This window comes from Lissotriton vulgaris, chromosome 8 (assembly GCF_964263255.1).
Source record: "Lissotriton vulgaris chromosome 8, aLisVul1.2, whole genome shotgun sequence".
In the NCBI taxonomy this organism is placed as follows: domain Eukaryota; kingdom Metazoa; phylum Chordata; class Amphibia; order Caudata; family Salamandridae; genus Lissotriton; species Lissotriton vulgaris.
Genome location: NC_141696.1, coordinates 612,670,836 through 612,691,683, shown reverse-complemented (window position 1 = coordinate 612,691,683; position 20,848 = coordinate 612,670,836). Strand labels below are relative to the sequence as shown.

At 49.6% G+C, this 20,848-nt stretch overlaps 1 protein-coding gene across 4 annotated transcripts in view; it reads right to left on the bottom strand.

Moving 5' to 3' along the window:
- The window catches only part of SENP7 (SUMO specific peptidase 7), a 1,147,554-nt gene that overhangs the window by 884,733 nt on the left and 241,973 nt on the right, over positions 1–20,848 (bottom strand). For all 4 annotated transcript variants that reach the window (XM_086934477.1, XM_086934475.1, XM_086934476.1 and 1 more), the window contains one exon: positions 12,435–12,556. In XM_086934477.1, coding sequence (XP_086790603.1) covers positions 12,435–12,556 — 122 coding nt within the window. The remainder of the gene's footprint in view (positions 1–12,434; positions 12,557–20,848) is intronic.

Genomic DNA, 20,848 nt, shown 5'->3' with positions numbered 1-20,848 from the left:
TTTTCTTAAACCATTTTAAGGAAGAAACAGCTTTTTTCGCTGAAAGTCGGGACCCTTCAAAGGAATAGGCATAAAGGATGCCTGCATATCCCCTGAAAACACTGCAGATTGCATCACATTAGGGTCAAGTATTGTTCCAACTGATTAGTAGCATCCAGACCAGCACATATTATACATTGGCCACATCCGGACCATCTTGAATATTTTTTTTAAATTTATTTTATTGCAATTTCAAAATACAAATTCAAACAAGAGGAACCAGAGTTCCAACCAGAACCAGCCAGCACATCATCACATAGGTACAAAAAGAATCATAGTACAATACTTCGGAATGTCACATATTGAGGAATACATCAGAAGAATGGCATGCACAGTCCAGGCAGCAATATGCCCATATACAGAACCACAATCTTTAGTATAATCCATCACGGGATGAAACAGCGCGTATAGTGCTGGTGGTGACAGCCGAACCTGTTACATCAGAGATACACGTATGTGGGGATTCTACAAGTACAATCCACATTAACCCAGTAGCTAGAGGCAATGTATCACTACCCAGTCACACTGGGGCTGGGAACAGGGGAGTCAAGTCTATCTCATGCCCAATTTAAGAATGGTTCCCATATGTCCCAAGGCCTCAAGGTCGGGGCATTAGTTCCCAGAATACACAAAGTTGAGTGTGACCATATGTCACATTAGACAGCCAATCAATCCATGAAACCAGGTATCTTTTTCCTCCCCCACCTGATAGCAACCTGCCTTCTTGCATATGGTAAAAGAAGTGCATGTAACTTGCGCTGCTTTGGCGGTGTATCCTTCACATAACCTAAAAGGCCTAAAGCCGGGGAGGGAGCATCTGTTCTGCCAACAATCTGATTAATCGCGGTAAAGATCTCTTGCCAGAATTCAAGCAGCCGTGTGCAGTCCCAAGCAATATGTAAAAAGGAAGCCGAGACATACCCACACTGCCAGCATCTATCATCCTCCCTTAGCTTCATGCGACAGAGGCAAATTGGCGTTCTGTAATATCTGTGCAGAAATTTAAGATGTATCAGGCGAAGCCTATAGTTTGGGTAAAGTTCGGACAGCTGCAGAAGTCCCATTGTTCTTCTGTCAATTGGGGGTCAAGTTCACTGTTCCACTGTAGCAGGGACTTTGGCTGCACCACCTGGCTGTAGTTTGCATACTGGTATAAACACGCTTAACTAATTTTCGCGGTGAAGGCGATTTCAGGATTTGATCTAGAGCTGGCAAAGTTGGGGGAGCCTCGGGAAATCCCACCCAAAGTGCACGACATGCAGCTTTCAGTTTGTGATATAAAAACAATTCTGCTAAGGTCACAGTGTGATCCTCAGTTCCAACAGGGGGGGCCTAAATTCACCGTTTGGATATAGGTCAGCAAACGTGTATAAGTTCATTTCCTTGACCAGAGTTTTACTAATCCCATCTTCAATGCAGGGCAACATGGGGTTCTGTGCCAACGGCACAGATGGCGCATACAGTATAGGGACATTAGCTCTCTTCCGAAGCGTATTCCAGGGCCATCGCAGGGTGCCTTCCGTATCTACATCTCCCGTGGGGCGTTGTGACTTCTGATACAATGCCGCCCCAAGTGGCACAGGGGCCACAACATCAATCTCAACCGCCACATAAGGCTGATATGGCGTCTGATGCACCCAGTAATGGAGAAACTGTGCCTGGGCACACAGAGCATATAATTACATATCCGGAGCGCCCAGACCACCCTGTCTAAGCGGGAGAGTCAATAGGTCCCAAGAAACCCTGGCCTGCCCTCCAGCCCAAACCAGAGAAATGTTGTGTAAGGGGAATATAACCATTTTAGTCAGCGCTATCTTTCCAGCGACGGACAGGGGCAATTTCGACCAGAGTGCGACCTTGCCCTCCAACCACGTGTATGCTCTGCCAAAATTCAAATTCCAAATTTCCTGCAGGCTTCTGCTTATCCACACCCCTAGGTACTTGACGGCCTCAGCCTCCCACCTCAGGGGGAACTCAGATGTCACCATAGGAGTACCGTCAGTCAGTGGGAAAATTACAGATTTCTTCCAATTAATGGAGACACCCGCCAGCCCTCCAAATCTGATAAATTCCCTAAGAACCGGGTCCAGATTTTCTTCTGGTTTAAGAATGTACAAGGTCACATCATCCGTGCATAGGGAAATGAGAAGGCTTCGCGTGCTGAACCCGATGCCCCGTGCTGTGTGGTGTTGCCGGATTCTGCAGCCAGGGGTTCCATGGCAATGGCAAAGAGCAGGGGCGTGAGCGGGCATCCCTGACGTGTGCCACACATGCTGTGGAATTGATCGGACAACAAGCCATTCACCCTGATCCTTGCTAACTGCATAGTATACAATAATTTAATACGATTTATATACAGGGGGCTTAATCCCATTTGCGGTAGGATTGTAAACAAATATGGCCACTCCAGTGTATCAAACTCTTTAGTAGTGTCTAAAAAAATGGCAGCAGCCTGCACGCCCAGGTGGAGGTAGTGCAATACCGAAAACAATGTACGCAGGTTGTGCGTCGTCGACCGTCCAGGAATAAATCCGGTTGTAGTCTGTTTGCCAACAGTTTAGCATACATTTTTACGTCCACATTAATCAGTGACAATGGCCTGTAGGAGTCCAACTCCGCCTCTGCCTTCTCAGGCTTCAGCAGTGTTATAATTATAGCTTCTCTTATTGAAGCCGGCAAGACACCCGCCTCCAATGCGTCCTCATACACTGAAAGCAACCTGGGGGCCAGCTCCTCCACATAGGTCTTAAAAAAGCGGTAGCCAGGCCATCCGGCTAAGGGGCTTTATCGAGCGGTAGGCTTTTGATGACCTGTGCCATGTCCTCCACCGTTATGGGGAGGACCATATATACTCTATGTGTATTATTAAACCATACTAAGGCAATGGGGTCCAGAAATTCCCGCAGGCCTTCTGGGCTGGAAGCCTGGGTGGCAGTATACAAGGAGGAATAAAAATTGGAGAACCCAGTAAGGATCTCTGCGTGGCCCCTTACAGTGTTTAATTCATGTACAAATGTTGTGGACCTAGATGGACGGATCATGGCCGCCAGCGTGCGGCCCGATCTATTCCCCTCGCCATACCGTCTCGTCTCAGCACATTTGCCCAAAAATTTGACCTCACGCTGCGATTCCTCAGCAAACTCTAGTAGCTTTGCCTTTAGAAGTGCAGCTGTACTGGAGTCATTTAATAAATATAATTTTTCCTCTAAATCTCTTATCCGACTCTCCAGGACAGCGATAGGACCCCTGATGGCCTTCGGCACCCCGACCTGTCTTGTAATGCATTGGCCTCTTATGATGACCTTGAAAGCCTCCCAGAGCGATGCTTCGGTGTCTACCGACCCAGAATTAAGAGTGAAGTACTCCGTAATGTTGGATCGAATTTCCTCCTTGAATGCCTTGTCTAAGAGTGCAGGCGGAAGGGGGGGGGGGGGTAATCGCCATGTGAAAGAGCGCAGGGTACACCAGGCAGGCACAGCTTGAGCAAGCAGGGAGCATGGTCTGATAGCGAGCGTGCCAGGTGGACCACTTCTAGCATCCAAGTAGCAACCTCCCTCGATATCAACCAGTAGTCCAAGCGGGACCAGGCGCTATGGTGGCTAGAGATGCATGTCCCCTCCCTGACCCCCAGGTGTCTAGTCCGCCAAACACCCAGCAAATCGCCACCTGACATGATATCTTGCAGCGCAGCGATAGCTTGTAGATGTAATGCGCGGGCCGAGCCTTGTCTATCAATCGTGTCATTCAGCACTGCATTAAAATCACCGCCCCAGATCACCACACAGCAGCCAGTTGCCCTAATTCGCGACCAGACTTCACAGAAGAATTCCGGAGAATCCACATTTGGACCATATACGGCCCCAGTACCAACGAAGTGCCACCCAGCCTCCCTTGTAATATTATGTACCTCCCCTCTGGATCGAAATATGCATTATCTTCTCACCAATCCACCCCTTGTGAATTAGCACTGCAACTCCCCGTGCGTACCTAGTGTAAATAGCTAAGTGTGTAGTCCCCCATCTGCTTTGGCAGAACCTTTGTGATGGCTTTACATTCAGATGTGTTCCTGCAGAAAGCTTATAGCAATGTTGTGCCTAACTAAGTATGCATGTACAAGTCTGGCCTTCCTACCATCGTTCAACCCCCTGATGTTCCATGTGAGGACATTTAGTGTATTAGCGTTTGGTCGATCCAGAAGCACTAACTCAGAGCCACTGCTTCCAAACTGCGCAGCCATCCACAAACCCACTGTAACACTCCAGATGTACTTGTATCAGTGTGCTGGCATAAAACCAAAGAACTTGACCCCAACTCTCACCCTCCACCCACACCAACCCCCCAATCAGGTTCTAGCGTACCCTTCCCAGTTCTAACCTTTGAAAACACCAAATAGAAACAAGCATTTGCAATGCAATAGGTCTTGCATTTGCAAAGTTTAAGCTATTGGCATTGTAAATGGCAATGCCTTTTATTTATCTGATTTTAAAACCAACACATAGATAAAAGGTTTGTTATTTACAATGCCAGTAGCTAAATACCATTGCAGGAGAGAGACACGTAGAGCCCTGCCAGTGGGCCTTGATGTTACCCTATTATTGTTGTACTAGAACGAGCACCTGAGTTCACACTTGCAACACTCCTACAATTACAGTAATGAAACAAGAACACCGTACTACCCCAGTGCTGAAGACCCACTGTGTGCTCTGCCAGTGCCCCTCAATCCTGAGCGTTGCTATTGTACTTGTGAGGCTAATTCACAGCTCTGCCAGTGTGACTGCACCCTGATTTGCGCCACCCCTACTATTCCCACAAAGACCCACACGCAGCTGTCCCAGTGGATCTCAATCAATCCTGGACTGCAGCCCCCCATTTGATTCCAGTTCTGAGACCATACACTGTTCTTCTAATGCACCTCCTTCCAAAAAGTACACCCCTGACGTTCTATTATATTCAGCTCCCCAGGTGTACCTGCAGCTCTGAACCCACATGTTGCTCTTCAATGCACCTCACTTGTAACTTACACCACTCCCTCCATTACACCTAGTTGAAATACAGCTCCCCCAGTCTACCTGCAGCTCTGAGATCACACGCTGCTACAGCTCCCCCAGTGCAGTGTACCTGCAGCTCTGACCCCAGACGCTGCTCCTACAATGCACCTCCTTCCTAACTTACATCACATCTGCCACTCCATCGCATATAGCGTCACAGTGTACGTGCAGCTTCGACCCCACACACTGGTATTTTGAGACGCTTCACTCCTAACTTATCGTGGCAGCACAAGAAAACTTAAATGGCCAAGACACATAAGGCCACAGCTGGGTGAGCTGCGAGGAGCAGGCACAGACGAGTGTCCGATGCTCTGAGGCAGGCTGCAGCATACCCCACCGCCTTCTCCGTCCCCTGGCTCGGCTGCTCTGCTGGAGCCCCATGACTGATTGGGGGGGGGGGGGCATGAGCTCAGAAATCGAGAACAAAGAAAGTAAAACCAGCTACGGCATCGGTTTGACTCAATCCTGTTTGGGAGGCGGGAGGGGTATTACTATCATGCAAGTATTACGGGCGCTGTAATGGGGCACTTCTATAAACCAGAGAGGGTAGTGCTGCTGCTGTCAGGGGTGCAGCAGGTGCAGTGGCACCAAGGCATATGTGAGCAATGGGGCCCTCTGCTTCCCAATGGTGGCTCTGTTTTACGACCAAGCTGTGGTCCGTTTCCCATGCTTGCTTCGGTGTTCCCGGGGCCCTAACTCTGCTATTGGCTTCCGTACCGCCTGGCTTGGAGTCTCTCGCAGCCTGAAGCACAGCAGCACTGAAATAGTGGTGCTGCTGTGCTGCTTGTCTAGAGTTTTAACAATTTCTAAGAGCCGATATTTAAGAGTATTAAAACGTCAATATATTATCGGGAAAGATGAAAAGAGGCATGTTTTTATGTAAAAATAGAACGCAAGACTAGCTGCATGCTATTTAAATATAATCAGACTTCAAGAAACCTTGAACGCACAGATTTTTCTTTATTTATTTCATAGATAAAATTGACATTCCCATTGAGTCATGTGATTCGATCTGCGATCCGCATTCTATGCTTTTTATACATTTATGGAGCGCTGGAGGATGTTATATAGAATCGTTTCATTTACTAAAACAGAATTAACTCACACACAATTTCGCAATTTAAATATATTTCATTACAAAAGGAGCTTTATATTATAAGCGAAGCTCTCTTTGAAAAGTGTGTCTTTACCCAGTGACCTGAGTTCCTGTGTATAACTTAGCATTGTTCACTGAGGTGTTGCCTGCTTCTAAGTCTACTGTTTCTTACCTCCCAACCCCGCAGCGGAAAGAAAGGACATCTGGGGCTGGAAACGAGGGCTGATTTCATGTCCTCCAGCACTGAATTAGCCAGTGTGAATTTCTGTAGGAGTCTAGAATACACACAGATTAAAACTAGCCGAGGCCTCTGACGCTCATTCGTGAGGCATGGTCTATTTTAAGTGCCCCGATTGGCCCGAGCCACTGTCAGTCAGGAGACGGGTCTCGTGCAGCCAGGCTGCTCTTCCGGTGGGAGGGAGAAGCCGCTGATGGTGAGCTAGAGGCAGGTGTAGGGCGGCGATGCGAGAGGGCTGGGGACGAGCAGGCTGTCCAGGGACCGGGAGGCGCGCCGCTCTGTGGGGCTTGCACGTCGGACCTTACCACAGGCTGGTTGTGGAAGAAGAGTACGGGAAGAGGTGCCAGAGCGAGGACAAGAAGGGCACGGTAGGCGTTAATGGGGACAGCTGCAGGGGCGGAGCACCGGGAGATTCCACGTCTAAATAGAGGGGGGAGGGGAGCGGGCAAGAGTGATCTATACCGCTGAGGAGGGGTGCTTAGAGGGAAGAGCAGCTAATTGTTACAACGTCTGTGGGCTGGATGTGAAGGAGACATGACGGCTGAATACAATAAGACAGAGCGTGCTGCGCTTGGAGCGCGCATGCGCATTACAAAAACAAAAGTGAAGCTTGCGATGCTGGAAGGGAGCTGTGCACATGCGCGTGTTCATGGGCGCGTCCACAGATCCCAATCGCCAGCCCTGCGCGTGCCCCGGTATGTACCACTTGGCAGGCAAGACGGTAACAATAGATCTCGCTGGCGACAGCGCTTTCGCGCTGCATCGCCAGGTGCGAGACCTAAAAGGGGAGATTTCCCATGAGGGCGAGGTAAAACCGGTGTGCTACCCTGCCTACACAGGGTAGCCGGGAGTAATGTGGGAAGGACTACAGAGGCAGTCAGCATCTATGTAAAGAGAACAAAAAGCAGACATATATACACCCTGGGGCTGTCACACTCCAACCTCTAGTTCCGCAGGGCCAGAAAGGCACAAAGCATAGCATAGGACATTCTTCGTCCAACATATATAATAACTACACAACATACCACCCTCCTGTTACAAGCAAAATAGAGCAGGGTTTATATACTAAATCAGTCATTGTCACTGAGCCGGCCTCCCGCGTGTTCCCTAGTGGCTCCAGTGGATTTGGAGCCACCAGGGAACATGTGGCCAACATGCTTGGTGAACCTGAGGGCAGATTTTGCATCTGTAAAATAATGGGCCGTGCCATCGTGCGACCCTTGAGTTTAGCAGGGTACAGCAGGGAGTAGGGCATCTACGCCTGCATGAGAATGCACTTGGCCGGGAGGAATTCCCTGCGTGCCACCTGCACCACCGGAGTAAAGGCTGGGTAGAAGGAGATGGTATTTCCTTTATGAACGATTTGGCCCTTTTCTCTCGCCAGTCGCAAAATAAGGTCCCTGTCTTGGTAGTTCAATAGTTTAGCCAGGATTGGCCTTGGTGTCCCACCTATAGGTGGTTTTGGCCCCAGGGACCTGTGTGCTCTTTCAACCACGAAAACTGATGACAAGTGAGGATCAAACAGCTCGTGCGAAAGATCTGACACGAATAACTCCATTTTGGAAACAGCAGTGGTCTCTGGAATTCCAGTAATGCGGAGAGTATTCCTTCTAGACCTCTCCTCCAAATCATCGTTCTTGGCCCTAATAATACCCAGCAGTTTATCCATATTCAACAATTGCTCCCTGGTTTCCACCTGGAATTCGTGAAATTCTGTGTGTCTGTTCTCCAGACTATCTAGTCTGGTCTCATGGGTATTCACCTGCTTCTTCACTGAGTCCAACTGCTTAGTCAGGGTTTCTAGCTTTGTGTTGATGTTCCGCAAGCTGGAGCGCATTTCCAGCATCAGTGTTCGCAGATCTTCACCACAATCCTCTGCCTGGGAGCAATGCTGTGAGTCACTCTGGACATCCAGATCTGGTTCCGTGTTTCTTGTGGACTTTTTGTTCTCAAAATTCAGCTTGGGCTATTTAGTGTCAGGCTTACCCATGTTGGTGGCAATCAGTAGGCTACTCAGGGCACACAAATCAGCTCGCGAAGGCCCCTTTTCCCCACAGACAACTTAACAACAACAGGTCCAGTCAAGCTTCAGATTTCTGGGCACTTCCGTATCAGCAGCGTATTGTGCCAAGCCCAATCGTGCACCATTAACAAAGAAATTGCAGCATGTTAACTGGCATGGGCCCCACTGGCGCAATCTCAGTTCCAATAGCACCAGCACAACACACACTGCACTCCTTCCTCAGCGCGGGTAGCAAGGCCATTCATGCACAGAGTGAGTCGGGGTCCCCCCCGACAACCACCCTTCACTGCCCAGGCCCTTTCACAGTGGGGGACAGAGGCGCGATTTGGTACAGCAAACCTTCCGTGCTGCATGCTTCACGTGGCCGTCTACTACAGTGGCACAATCGATCATCCCTTGTCGCCAGCAAGTGTATACGCCTCACAGCTCACCTTCATGCACCCCAGCAACTCCCAGTGATAGCGCTGATGATGTGGCCCAGTCTGTTTAGGTGGAGCTGTGGTTCATGTACTGCTCCCGGCCTACCCCCCACGCTTCTGTTTGGTGCCAATCGGGTCCCCAAATCACACCATCTGTCTCCGTTTTCTTCCCTGCTAGGCACCCACCTCAGGTTATAAAGAAAATGGCGGCTGGGGGCCTCCTGAGGCACGCCTTGCTTTGTCTCTTTTGTGGGCTATTACCTTTCAATGATGCCACTATGCCCCATGTACCTGCGGGTGGCCCGGTGTGGACAGCCGCCGCTCCTGCCCCTTGTTTCCGAGCTCCTCTAATGATGTACGAGCCCTTGGGCACCTCCAGCCACCACCGTCCTCCTCTCAGTCGAGCCCGAGCTTCAATTCTCAAAATGGCAGTTGCGGCCTTGTGAGGCTCAACCCACCAGGTCGCGTTAGTGGGCAGCTGTCTCGCAGAGGTATACCCGTGTCCTCTATGCCTGCAGGGAGCTTTGTATGGACATAATGGAGGCCCATTACAAATATCTGTTTTCTACAGCCACTGCAAGGTTCGGACCCTGCAGTTTTAGGTAGGGACATCGTTTCCTTGCACAACTGGATTTGGATATGAAACGATAAAAGAGGAACACACCGGCAAACATGGGTGGCACGTAGAAAGAGGGAAACAGCAGAATAGGAGAGAAGAAGAAGCATAACACTAGCTGTTACTGGTTTCATAAAATCCTGAAAATGCAAGCAAAATGGTCAAGTAACTTCTGCAAAGTCAGAACTCTTGTAAAACTGTCGATATTAGTGCCCAAAGGTAAAGTGCGCCATCTTGAATCTGTGACAGTATATATGTAGGTATGTATCTGCATGGTATTTCTATAGCACAAACCTAACACAAAGACAGTGGAGAACTGTGCATGGTCAAAGTCCAGCATAGAGTGAACGAGTGATAGGTGAGGTAGTTGGTTTGTGGACTCCAATGCATTGATATCTAGTAATCATTAAAGAGATGCATCTTCAACTCTGTTCTAAATTGGAGCAGCATTGCACTAACAAGAATGCCTAGACACTTACATTTCCATTTCAATTGTGTGTCTTTTGCTTTCTCGTCCTAAGTGTACCGGGTATGCCCAGACGTGGGTCCCGGGCTCATTGTGCAACTGGATTTAAGCTTTCCTGGCTGATGAGGGGTGAAACCCCGAAACCGGTTCTAGGATGCTGGTTTCTGGTCCAGGGAGGACCTGGCTTGGCAATTCAGGCTGGACTGGTCCCATGAGGGACAGGGTCAAGCCTGATTTGCTTATGGCTGGGTCTAAAATGGGGTGGCATGGTGAGCAAAAGAATGATGGATTTAACACAGATCTCTTGAGTGGGTTGAATGATTTGATTTGTTCTGCATTCCATCCATCAAGTGTGTGTCTTTAAAATTTCCATTTAAAGGGCAGGTAGGTCAGTGTCTGCTAGGTGGTATTCAATGCTATAGGCATGGTCTCGCTTTTAGTCCACTTAATTTAAGAAATCAGAGAAATTAGTGGTGACCTCAATCTGAGCCAATATAGAAGTAGCTGGTGTACTCCTTGTTAGCAATATTTTATCAGCATAGACAATTCATTTGAGTTCCCCAAAAGGTGCAAGTATCCCTCGGATAGTGGCTGATCATTAATGACTAATGTTATTGGTTTCAAAATTCTACTTAATAGGCAGCTGTGTGCAGTGCGTTTCAGGCTGATCTGATTAGTCATCGGTTTATGGAAAACAGACACAATACCGAAAAGATCAGGTCCGGGTCACCACCCGCTGTTCTCAGAGGCTTCAGAAGTTCCAATGTTTAGAGAAAGGGATGTGGTCACTGCTAGAGTAAAACAACTCATTTTCAAGGTGCAGATTAAGAGAATGAATAGTGCGATAGTAACGTGTATTTTTATAGCGCTAAATACAGCACCTTTATCCTTTCAAAGCGCTCTAAATAATAGCTTTTACTATTTCCTATGGCCCTCCAAATGCACAGCAAACCTATCAAACAGAAGAAACAAGGAGGGGGTGGGCTTTAAAATAGAGCAGAAGGAAAGCAGTAGGTGAAGAGATAGTAGAGGGCCACACATAGAGACTGAGGAGGAGGGAAGGAGAGAACAAAGTAGAAACTGCTGCTGGGTTGGTGGGGGTTAACAGGGGAGGGGGGCAGGGGATTGGATAGGGCAGTCGCGTTGTGTGCCTAACTGTGCAAGATAAAGGGGGTGATGCCAGGAAGAGACCGGAATCAGATATTGATGAAACAACATAAATGTGGGAGCAGGACGGGAAGCAAGTGAGCCAAAATTAGCTAAAGAGAAGTGAGAGCTGCTGGGATTACCAGCATCATGAGCCCAGACCAGAGGGAAGCGCAGCAGTAAGGGTGAGAGAAGAGGAGGAACCAAACTGGTTCTTGTGAGGATTACAGTAAGAAACAAGCCCAGGAGTGGTGCGCACACGCATATGCTTGTGCCTGCCTCTGCAGGCGAAAAACCAGCGTGACCAGGGCTGACCGCCATCGTGGCATCTGTTTCCAATTAACGCGAACGCAATATTTGGAAACGGATGGCATTAATGCTCCCTCCCGAGGACCCTAGGCCAAGGACCAGAGAAGGCAGGACATGCACCCGCCTTGGGCCAATTGCATGCTCTCTTTCTTAGAAAGATGCATGCAAAGGCCATTAAGGGGAGATTAAAAAAGCACACGCGCGAGCAAGTGTTCAGAGTTTTATTGCCCTTACTAAAGCCTCGCAGAGCAGCGCATGCGCGCTGGCTCAGGTGAGACCTAAAAATTGCTTTCTCAGTTGCCCAATCTTTAATCCTATTATAAAGGGCCCTTAGCAGAATGTTTGGTGTAGTGTCAATTAATGAGACTGGCCTACATCAGCTTGGCTTCGAGCGATTTCTCTTTTTAAAGATTGGTACTATTATTTAGGTTGACCATGTGCTTGGTACAGCAGAGGGTCCTAAGCTATTACAAACATTCAATAGCAGTGGGGCCCAAAATCCTGGGTTAGAACACGTATGCCTAGATACTTATATTTCCATTTATAGGGCAGATCCGTCAGTGTCTGCTTGGTGGTATTTTATGCTATTGGAATGGTCTTGATATTCCACCGACAGAGCCAGAGCTGGCTCTGCTTTCATAAACAGGGTGCTTCCCCCGACTCTACATAGAATTGGGAAGCACACATTTGGTGAATAGAACATCTGCTGATTTTGGAAATATGTCCAGCAACAGTCATACTCTAAATGTCCCAAATAACCCTACCCATAATTTTGGGGTAAACATTCCATTGACACCACTTACAGTGTGTCAATGGAATGTGGAGGGTGGATGCGAAACCATTCCACTAGCGGGATCCCCTTCGAGAAAACAACAACTAGAAGACGTCAGTGTTATTCCAAGACAGCTGACAACACCAACATTCCATTCTGAAGTAAATTTGCCTTAAAAACAATCACTTGACACACAGGAAATAAATACTACTTTTGTCACACCTGTAAATCAATTGACCAATATATTAAGTCAAAATCCTACCTGTTTTGGAAATTAGTTGGAGTGAGGCTGCGTCTGCTCAAGCAACGATTATTGCTGTAATAAATGAAGGAATCATAATTCCTGGTCCTATTGTATTCGCTATAAGATGATGCTCTGTGCTTCTGTCGAGGAAAAACATAGAAGGAAGGGGAAAGGACGAGAACAGTTATGATAGCCGCTTTCTTTTATTGTATTTGACTTATTTAAAGTTAAATACCCACACTTTAAGTGGCAGACGTATGCTTTACAAAGATGATGGAATATGCATATATACTCTAAAATTAAGAGTACATTAATAAACAAGTAAGAAAAAGTACAAACTGAAAAAGATATGTTTGGCATATGTTATAGAACATTGGTACAATCTAGAAGGATAGAGGACAAAGAAAGGGAGTTCCATGCACCAAGACATATACTCAGGTCCCAGAGCTTAAACATTTCTTTTATATCTTTGGACAGAATAGGGCTATAGAGTAGAAGGTTGACAGGCAGCAGTATTAAGTCTTAAAGACACTATCTGGTTAGAAAATTGTGGGGTCCAAACCCAGCAGACTTTTCTGAACCATATCTGGTAATAAAAAGTTATTTACTAGTACGGAATGGTTACTTTCAAGCCTAGTTCTCCATTGTGGGAATCTTCAAATAATTATTGGACACTGAATATGTCCATCTCCATGCAGGATCTAGGAATTGTTTTCACAGAAGAAATCTCTTTAAAAAAAATCTTCTTGAAAAAAATATTTTTTATCACTTTAAAACATTATCTCTGCCTATCCTGGCGCATTTTTTGTTGCTTCTTGTTTTAAAAAGGGTTCAAATTACATCAGTGACTAAAAAATAAATCAGAAAAACTAGAAACATTTATGAAAAAGGAAACATGAAGCAAATTAGCATGGGAGCCTTCCAACATAAAAGCTAGATAACAAAACTGTGCCTTTAGGACTAAAGGCCAGCACTAGGCAGGTGAACGCCAGTTTATCTTAAAGCTCTCAAACAGGAGTATTCTCATCTAAGCCTCTCTTTGGTTCCCAGGGAGGCAGTAGGGTGGTCCATGAATCCGGCGCAGATTGGCATCATGGAGATGTGGAAATGCCAATAACTTTTCCTTCTAAACAGATCTTCCCTGGAATTCATATACATAAATATTAAATAGCATAGTAAACTCTCTCCTTAATCAGGGTGAATCATACTATGGAGCACAGGTAGAAAAGTCCATTCAGCATAAGATATATTATCCAGACCTGTTACACAGTTACTTATCCCTTTTTCTGGTAGAAACTCTACCTAGCATTGAAAGCTAGCAGGGTGATGGTTTGACCGATGTGGAAGAAGGTAGCATACAGTGGATGGACACAGCCTGAAGCTCACTCACACGCAGTGCTGATGTGATGGCAATCAGGACAACAGTTTGGATGGTGAGAAGTCGTAGGGGACAGCTGTGGATGGAGCAGCTCGAATGGAGTACATGTTAAATAAGTAAGAATGAGATTGAGGTCCCATTGGGGCATCATAAAAGGAGAAAGGGAGAAACATATGTTGCAGCCCTTTCAAAAACCTGATCTGGCAAACGCAGGAAGGCCAAAATATCCAAAAGATAACCATTAACAGTGCCAGGTGAGAGAGAGAACAAATAACAGAACAGCAGGCAATTGGGCCTGGAAGGGGTCAATTTGGTGTACACCGCACCAAACCACAAACTTTTCCCAGCTACAGGTGTGCACAGTACTTATTAAGAGATCCCTGGCTGCCAAGATGACAACCACTTCCTCCATAGGGCGAGCAAAGGAGTTCACGTGGCGCTGCTCAGTCTCCATACATGATGGTGCAGACTAGGCAGGTAGGGATGGAGAACTCGACTATTCTGTTGTGACAAAAGGTCCTCCCGGATCGGAGGACATTTACTCAAGACCAGGAGTTCTGTATACCCTACTCTTTGTGCCCGATTCGGGGCCACTAGGATGACTTGGACTCAGTTAGTCCTGATTTTATTGAGAACTCGGGGCAGGAGTGGTATCAGTGGAAAAGCATACAGGAGTCCCTAGTTTTACACCAGGCAGAGTGTGCCTCCAAGCGAGAGTAGTCTTGGAAATTCCAACTCGCCAAACTGCTGACATTGTGTGTTCTCAGCTGTGGCGAAGACGTCAAGCCAAGGTTGCAGATGGATAAGAAGCTCCGGCAGGGAGCTCCTGAGCGAGGGATCACCTTTTAGCGAAAATCCTGGAAAATCCTGGAAAATGCCCCCTTTGATCCTCTTCCACCCCGGGGATTTGAAGGCTATAAATTTCTGCAATCCTCCAGTACGATGCTATCGCCGAAATTGAGGTAGCCTTCCACAACAACAAGAAATAACACACCCAGCGTAATCCTAGTAAAATGGCACAATTGAGCTGTTCAATGCATCTGAGAGGAGACGGGCTCTGGATCACCCTTTGGGTTTTATTCCTTGGCTATCACCTTCCTTCCGGACTCCGCCACCATTACTCTGCATCCCGCCACGTCTGCTTCTCACTGGCAATAAATACTTGGATTACCTTTGAGACTGCGGCCCTGCACGTTTTTCCCGCTGTGGCTGCCGCGGTCCCCGAGATGATTTCACCCAGTCGGAGCGGGGAGAGAACACTGGGTTACAGTCTTCAGACCCCCCACCCCCCTGGCGGCTCCTATAGCGGTACAGGAGTCGGGACAGCCTTTCCTCCACTGGTGAGTCGTTTGGGGTCCTGGGGGTCTCCACTCTACTTCTGAATGGCTGGGGTTTTTTGGGATCACTGACAGAGTCCTCTATCCTGGAGGTGGGATGTTTTAGGCAGGAGCACCGCTTGCAGCCTGTCTTGTCGGTGGTATTGGTTTTGGCGGCTTGGTCTGTGCCTAGCGTTGGACTGCAGAGATCCACTCTTTTTTTTTTTTTAAACGTTTTTATTTGCATTTTATCATAACTTAACAGTACAATCATGTAATCAGCAGTACGCACATCCATTTCTTCCACCCACCACCCTCCCCACAGTACCTTCGTTAAATATTTCATTCCGATCCTGCCCAATGTCCAAAGTGCCGTATTGCGGTTGTCTATATATTTGGGACACCTGAGCCCCCGGGGTGTATTCATACAGTCGTTTAACTGGCTACTTTTCAAGTACCCCTCATAGCCCCCCATCGAAACCATGATAGTGTCTCCATTTTCCCCAGACCTTACGGAACTTCTTTGGGCATTCCCTTGCTTTGTAAGTGACCCTCTCAGCAGCCATATATAGATCTAAACCTTTCCTCCATTCATCCAGCCTTGGCGGTTGTGATGCGCCCCAATACTTGGTTATGTCTCTTTTGGCCACTACTAGCGCCAATACCAGAAAGATCAGTAAGGGGCGCGTTAGGTCCACATCATTGGTCATACCCAGGAGGGCCAACCTAGGCTCCGGTTGGAGGTGAATCTCCAGCACCTCACTCAATTCCTCAAATACTTTACCCCAGTAATCCTGTATCTTGTTACATGACCATATGGTGTGATAGAAGTCCCCCTCTATGTCTCTGCATCCAAGGCACGTCGTGTTCTCCGCACCATTTTGTGGAGCCGTACCCTGTCATAGTAGGTTCTGTGGAGCACATTAAACTTGATGAGGCGCAGTCGGGATTTAATTGCCACCTCTCTCGGATGCATCAGTACTATATCCCAGTCGATATCCTCCCACCTCGGTCTCCCACGCCCTTCTAAGCTTAGCCAGATCGCCCAACATGTTATTTGTCAAAGTTTTATACGCAAGTACGTACGTAAGTGAGACCGCCTTTTCCGGAATGTGCTCCTGTAGGAGGCGTCCCTCTAGAGGCATGTACTCCAGCAGTTCGTTCGCCTGGATATCTTGGGCCCGCCAGGCATGTCGTAGCTGCGCGTATTTGAAGAACTGTGTACGGTGCAGTCCAAAATCCGAGCTTAGAGCCGTGAATGGTTTTAGCGCTCCCCTGGCCACTATGTCCCCCAAAGTGGAAATACCTAGGTCGTCCCATCTCTGGAAGCCCTTTAATTTGTTTAATTCTGTTAGCCATGTACAATGCCATATCTGTGTCTGTCTTGTGGGTTTCAATCCCCACCCAGTGCGTTTCATAGCCTTATTCCAGAGTTGCAAAGTGATTCCTGTAGCCGGGAGTATCTGCCCCCGTCTGGAACCCCCATATAGATATTACATCAGCGGCCTGTAGGACATCCTGTGTCTTCCAAGGGCGTACGTGGGATGATCTGCCTGCGCGTGTATCCAATCATTGATCGGAGCTAAGTGTTCCGCCCAATAGTATGCTTCTAGATTCGGGAGTGAAATCCCTCCACTGTACTGATGTCTCTGGAGGGTGTTCAGCAACACTCTGGGTTGTTTACCCAGCCAAAGGAAGGATCTCAGCTCAGCATGTATTGTCTCGAACACTTTTGAGGGAAGTGAATAATACTCAGTCTGTAGGGCGTACAGAAACTTGGGCAGTGTGATCATCTTGAACATCGCTGCCCGCCCTAAGAGTGTGAGAGGGAGCTGCCTCTATCGGACCGCATCCGTTGTGAAGTTCACTAGAATTTGTTGCAAGTTCTGTCGATATGACAGCTGTCGGTCCAGGGTGACATACAATCAATCAATCAATCATAACATTTGTATAGCGCGCTACTCACCCAGAAGGGTCTCAAGGCGCTTGGGGGGAGGGGTCCGCTACTGCTCGAACAGCCAGGTCTTGAGTTGTCTCCTGAAGGCGAGATGGTCCTGTGTCAGCCAGAGGTGGATGGGGAGAGAGTTCCATGTCTTGGCTGCCAGGTAGGAGAAGGATCTTCCTCCGGCGGTGGCTCTTTGGATGCGTGGTAAGGCGGCGAGGGCGAGGCTTGTAGAACGTAGCTGGCGGGTGGGCGTGTAGAAGGTCAGGCGGTCGTTGAGGTACTTGGGGCCCAGGTCGTGGAGAGACTTGTGTACGTGGGTAAGGAGCCTGAACGTGATCCTCTTGCTGACGGGGAGCCAGTGCAGGTCCCTCAGGTGGCCGGAGATGTGGCTGCGTCGAGGGATGTATAGGAGGAGTCGGGCGGAGGCGTTCTGGATGCGTTGGAGTCTTTTCTGTAGCTTGGCTGTGGTTCTGGCGTAGAGGGTGTTTCCGTAGTCCAGTCGGCTGGTGACGAGTACCTGGGTGACCGTCTTCCTGGTTTCGGTCGGGATCCATCCGAAGATCTTGCGGAGCATGCGTAGGGTGTTGAAGCACGATGAGGAGACGGCGTTGACTTGTCTGGTCATCGAGAGGGAAGAGTCCAGGATGAAGCCCAGGTTGCGTGCGTGATCTGTTGGCTTGGGAGCGGTGCCCAGGGCGGGAGGCCACCAGGAGTCGTCCCAGGCGGAGGGCGAGGGTCCCAGGATGAGGACTTCCGTCTTGTCTGAGTTCAGTTTAAGGAGGCTGTTCTTCATCCACTAGGCGACGTCTTTCATTCCTTCGTGTAGGATGGTTCTGGCAGTGGCGGGGTCTCTGGTGAGGGAGAGGATCAGTTGGGTGTTGTCGGCGTAGGAGATGATGTTGAGGTTGTGTTGGCGTGCGATGGCTGCAAGTGGTCTCATGTAGACGTTGAAGAGGGTGGGGCTGAGTGGTGATCCTTGTGGAACGCCGCAGATGACTTCGGTGGCATTGGATCGAATCGGGGGGAGGCGGACTCTCTGGGTTCTTCCGGCGAGGAACGAGATGATCCACTCCAGTGCCTTCTCTTGGATACCGATGTTGCTGAGGCGCTGCACTAGGGTGCGGTGGCAGACAGTGTCGAACGCTGCGGAGAGGTCCAGGAGGATGAGGGCCGTGTATCCCCGTTGTCGAGCAGGGTTCTGATGTCGTCGGTGGCCGCGATGAGGGCGGTCTCGGTGCTGTGGTTGGCTCGGAAACCGGACTGCGAGGGGTCGAGGGATCCGTTCGTTTCGAGGAAGGCGGCAAGCTGACTGTTGACGGTCTTCTCGATGACTTTGGCAGGAAAAGGGAGGAGCGAGATGGGGCGGAGGTCCTTGAGGTCGGTGGGGTCCGCTGTTGGTTTCTTCAGTAGGGCGCTGAGCTCGGCATGCTTCCAGCTCTCCGGGAAGGTGACAGCGTTGAAGGAGGTGTTGATGATGTCCCGGAGTTGGGGTGCGATGGTGGAGTCGGCCTTGTTGAAGACGTGGTGGGGGCAGGGGTCGGTTGGAGATCCGGAGTGGATGGTGTTCATCGTGCGGGCTGTGTCTTCGGTGGTTACCGTGGTCCAGGTGCAGAGGCTGGCAGTGGGGGGCGTTGGTTCGGCGGTTGGGTGCATGGATGGTGCGCCGAAGCTGTTGTGGATGTCGGCGATCTTGCGGTGGAAGAACGAGGCGAGAGAGTCGCAGAGATCTTGTGAGGGAGTGATGTTGTTGTTGCCGGTGCTGGGGTTGGAGAACTCCTTGACGATGCTGAAGAGTTCCTTGCTGTCGTGGGCGTTGTTGTCCAGTCGTTCCTTCAGTGCTGTCTTCTTGGTGGTGCGGATAAGCTGGTGGTGCTTGCGGGTGGCGTGTTTGAGGGCGGTCATGTCGTCTGTGGTCTGGTCGAGGAGCCAGGCTTTCTCGAGGGTGCGGCAGTGCTTCTTGGAGTCCTTGAGTTCAAAGGTGAACCAGGAGGCTTTCTTGCTTTCTTGCTTCTGGGTCTGCTGGGAGGGGTTCTTCAGTGGCGCGAGGTCGTCGGCGCAGGCGGTCAGCCACTGCGTGAAGTTGCGGGCTGCTTCGTTGGAGTCCGTTGTGCTGGCGGGAGGGTTCTGGCTGAGGGAGGCGGTGAGCTGCTCTGCGGTGATCTTGCTCCAGCTCCTGCGAGGAACCTGTTGCGGGTGGTGGTGAGTCGTGGTTCTTCTGAAGCTGAAGAGGACGCAGCTGTGGTCGGTCCAGTGAAGTCCGGTGGAGTGGCTGAAGGTGATGTGCCTGCTGGAAGAGAAGACGGGGTCAAGCGTGTTGCCGGCATAGTGGGTGGGGGTGTTGACCAGTTGCTTGAGTCCGAGGTTGGCGAGGTTGTCCAGCAGGGCGGCGGTGTTGCGGACCTTGTTGTTCTCCAGGTGGAAGTTGAGGTCCCCTAGGAGGATGTAGTCGGCGGAGGGGAGGGCGTGCGGGCTGATGAAGTCTGTGATGTCTTCGCTGAATTGTGTGCGTGGTCCCGGGGGTCTGTAGATGAGGGTGCCTCTGAGGGTCGTCTTTGGGTTGGTGTGTATCTGGAAGTGGAGGTGCTCGGCGGCGGAGAAGGTGTCGTTGGAGTCGGTCGTGATGCGGATGGTGTTCTTGTGTACGATGGCGATGCCTCCTCCAGTCTGGTTGACACGGTCCCTTCGGGTGATCTTGTATCTGTCCGGGATGGCGATGGCGATGTCGGGTGCAGAGGAGGCGTTCATCCATGTTTCTGTGAGGAAGGCGACGTCTGGTGAAGTTGTGTCGATCAGGTTCCAGAGTTCGATGGCGTGTCTGTGGACGGATCGGGTGTTGAGCAGGATGCACTTGAGGTGAATGTTGCTGGTGCTCGGTTTGGCGGGTGCGGTGCAGGTCCGGAGGCAGGTGTACTTGCAGGCTTGGCAGGTGAAGGGTCCGTGGGTGCACCTAGATATTTGAAACCCTCTACGGTAGTCAACTGTCGTCCCGGGAGGTCCGGCCAGTTTCCCTGTCCCTTAGGGTCGTAAAGAATCGATTTGTGCCAGTTAATCTGGTAGCCCGCGTACTGCCCATATTGTTCTAGTTCCCGGAACATTTCTGGTATGGTCGTCTCTGAGCAAGTGATAAAGAAGAGGATATCATCCGCGTATAGCGATGTCTGTTCTTCTGCAGAATCCCTCTCTCCTCTTTTGAATCCCCTAATGGCTACATTCTGGCGAATCTTAGCGGCGAGCACTTCTATTGTAAGCGCAAAGAGGAGGGGAGATAACGGGCATCCCTGCCGGGTCCCTCTACGGACCTGGAACTCTTGTGACATTACCCAGTTTACTCTTACCCTGGCACTAGGTTCAGTGTACAGCAGCCGGACCCATTGTCGGTATTTGGGGCCGAACCCGAATTTTTGCTAGACACCCTCAAGGAACGGCCAATGAACCGCGTCAAAGACCTTCTTGGCGTCCAGGGATAGGAACCAGTGTGGGTCCTCCCTCCCTTGTACTTCCTGTAGCCAGTTGTGAGTGCGACGGATATTTAACCTGGTGGCTCTCTCTGGAAGGAAACCCGTTTGGTCTAGTTGTACCAGGTCTGATATCACCGTACGTAGCCGTAGTGCCAGGATCGTTTCCAAGAGTTTCGCCTCCGTATTCAAGAGGGAGATCGGGCGATACGAGACGCAGTCTGCCTGCGGTTTTCCCTCTTTATGTATTGGGATTATCGTTGCCGAGCATAAATCTGGGGGGGGGGGGGGGGGGGGGGAGTCTCCCATCTTGTAAAGCCCCATCGAAAAGTCCCTTC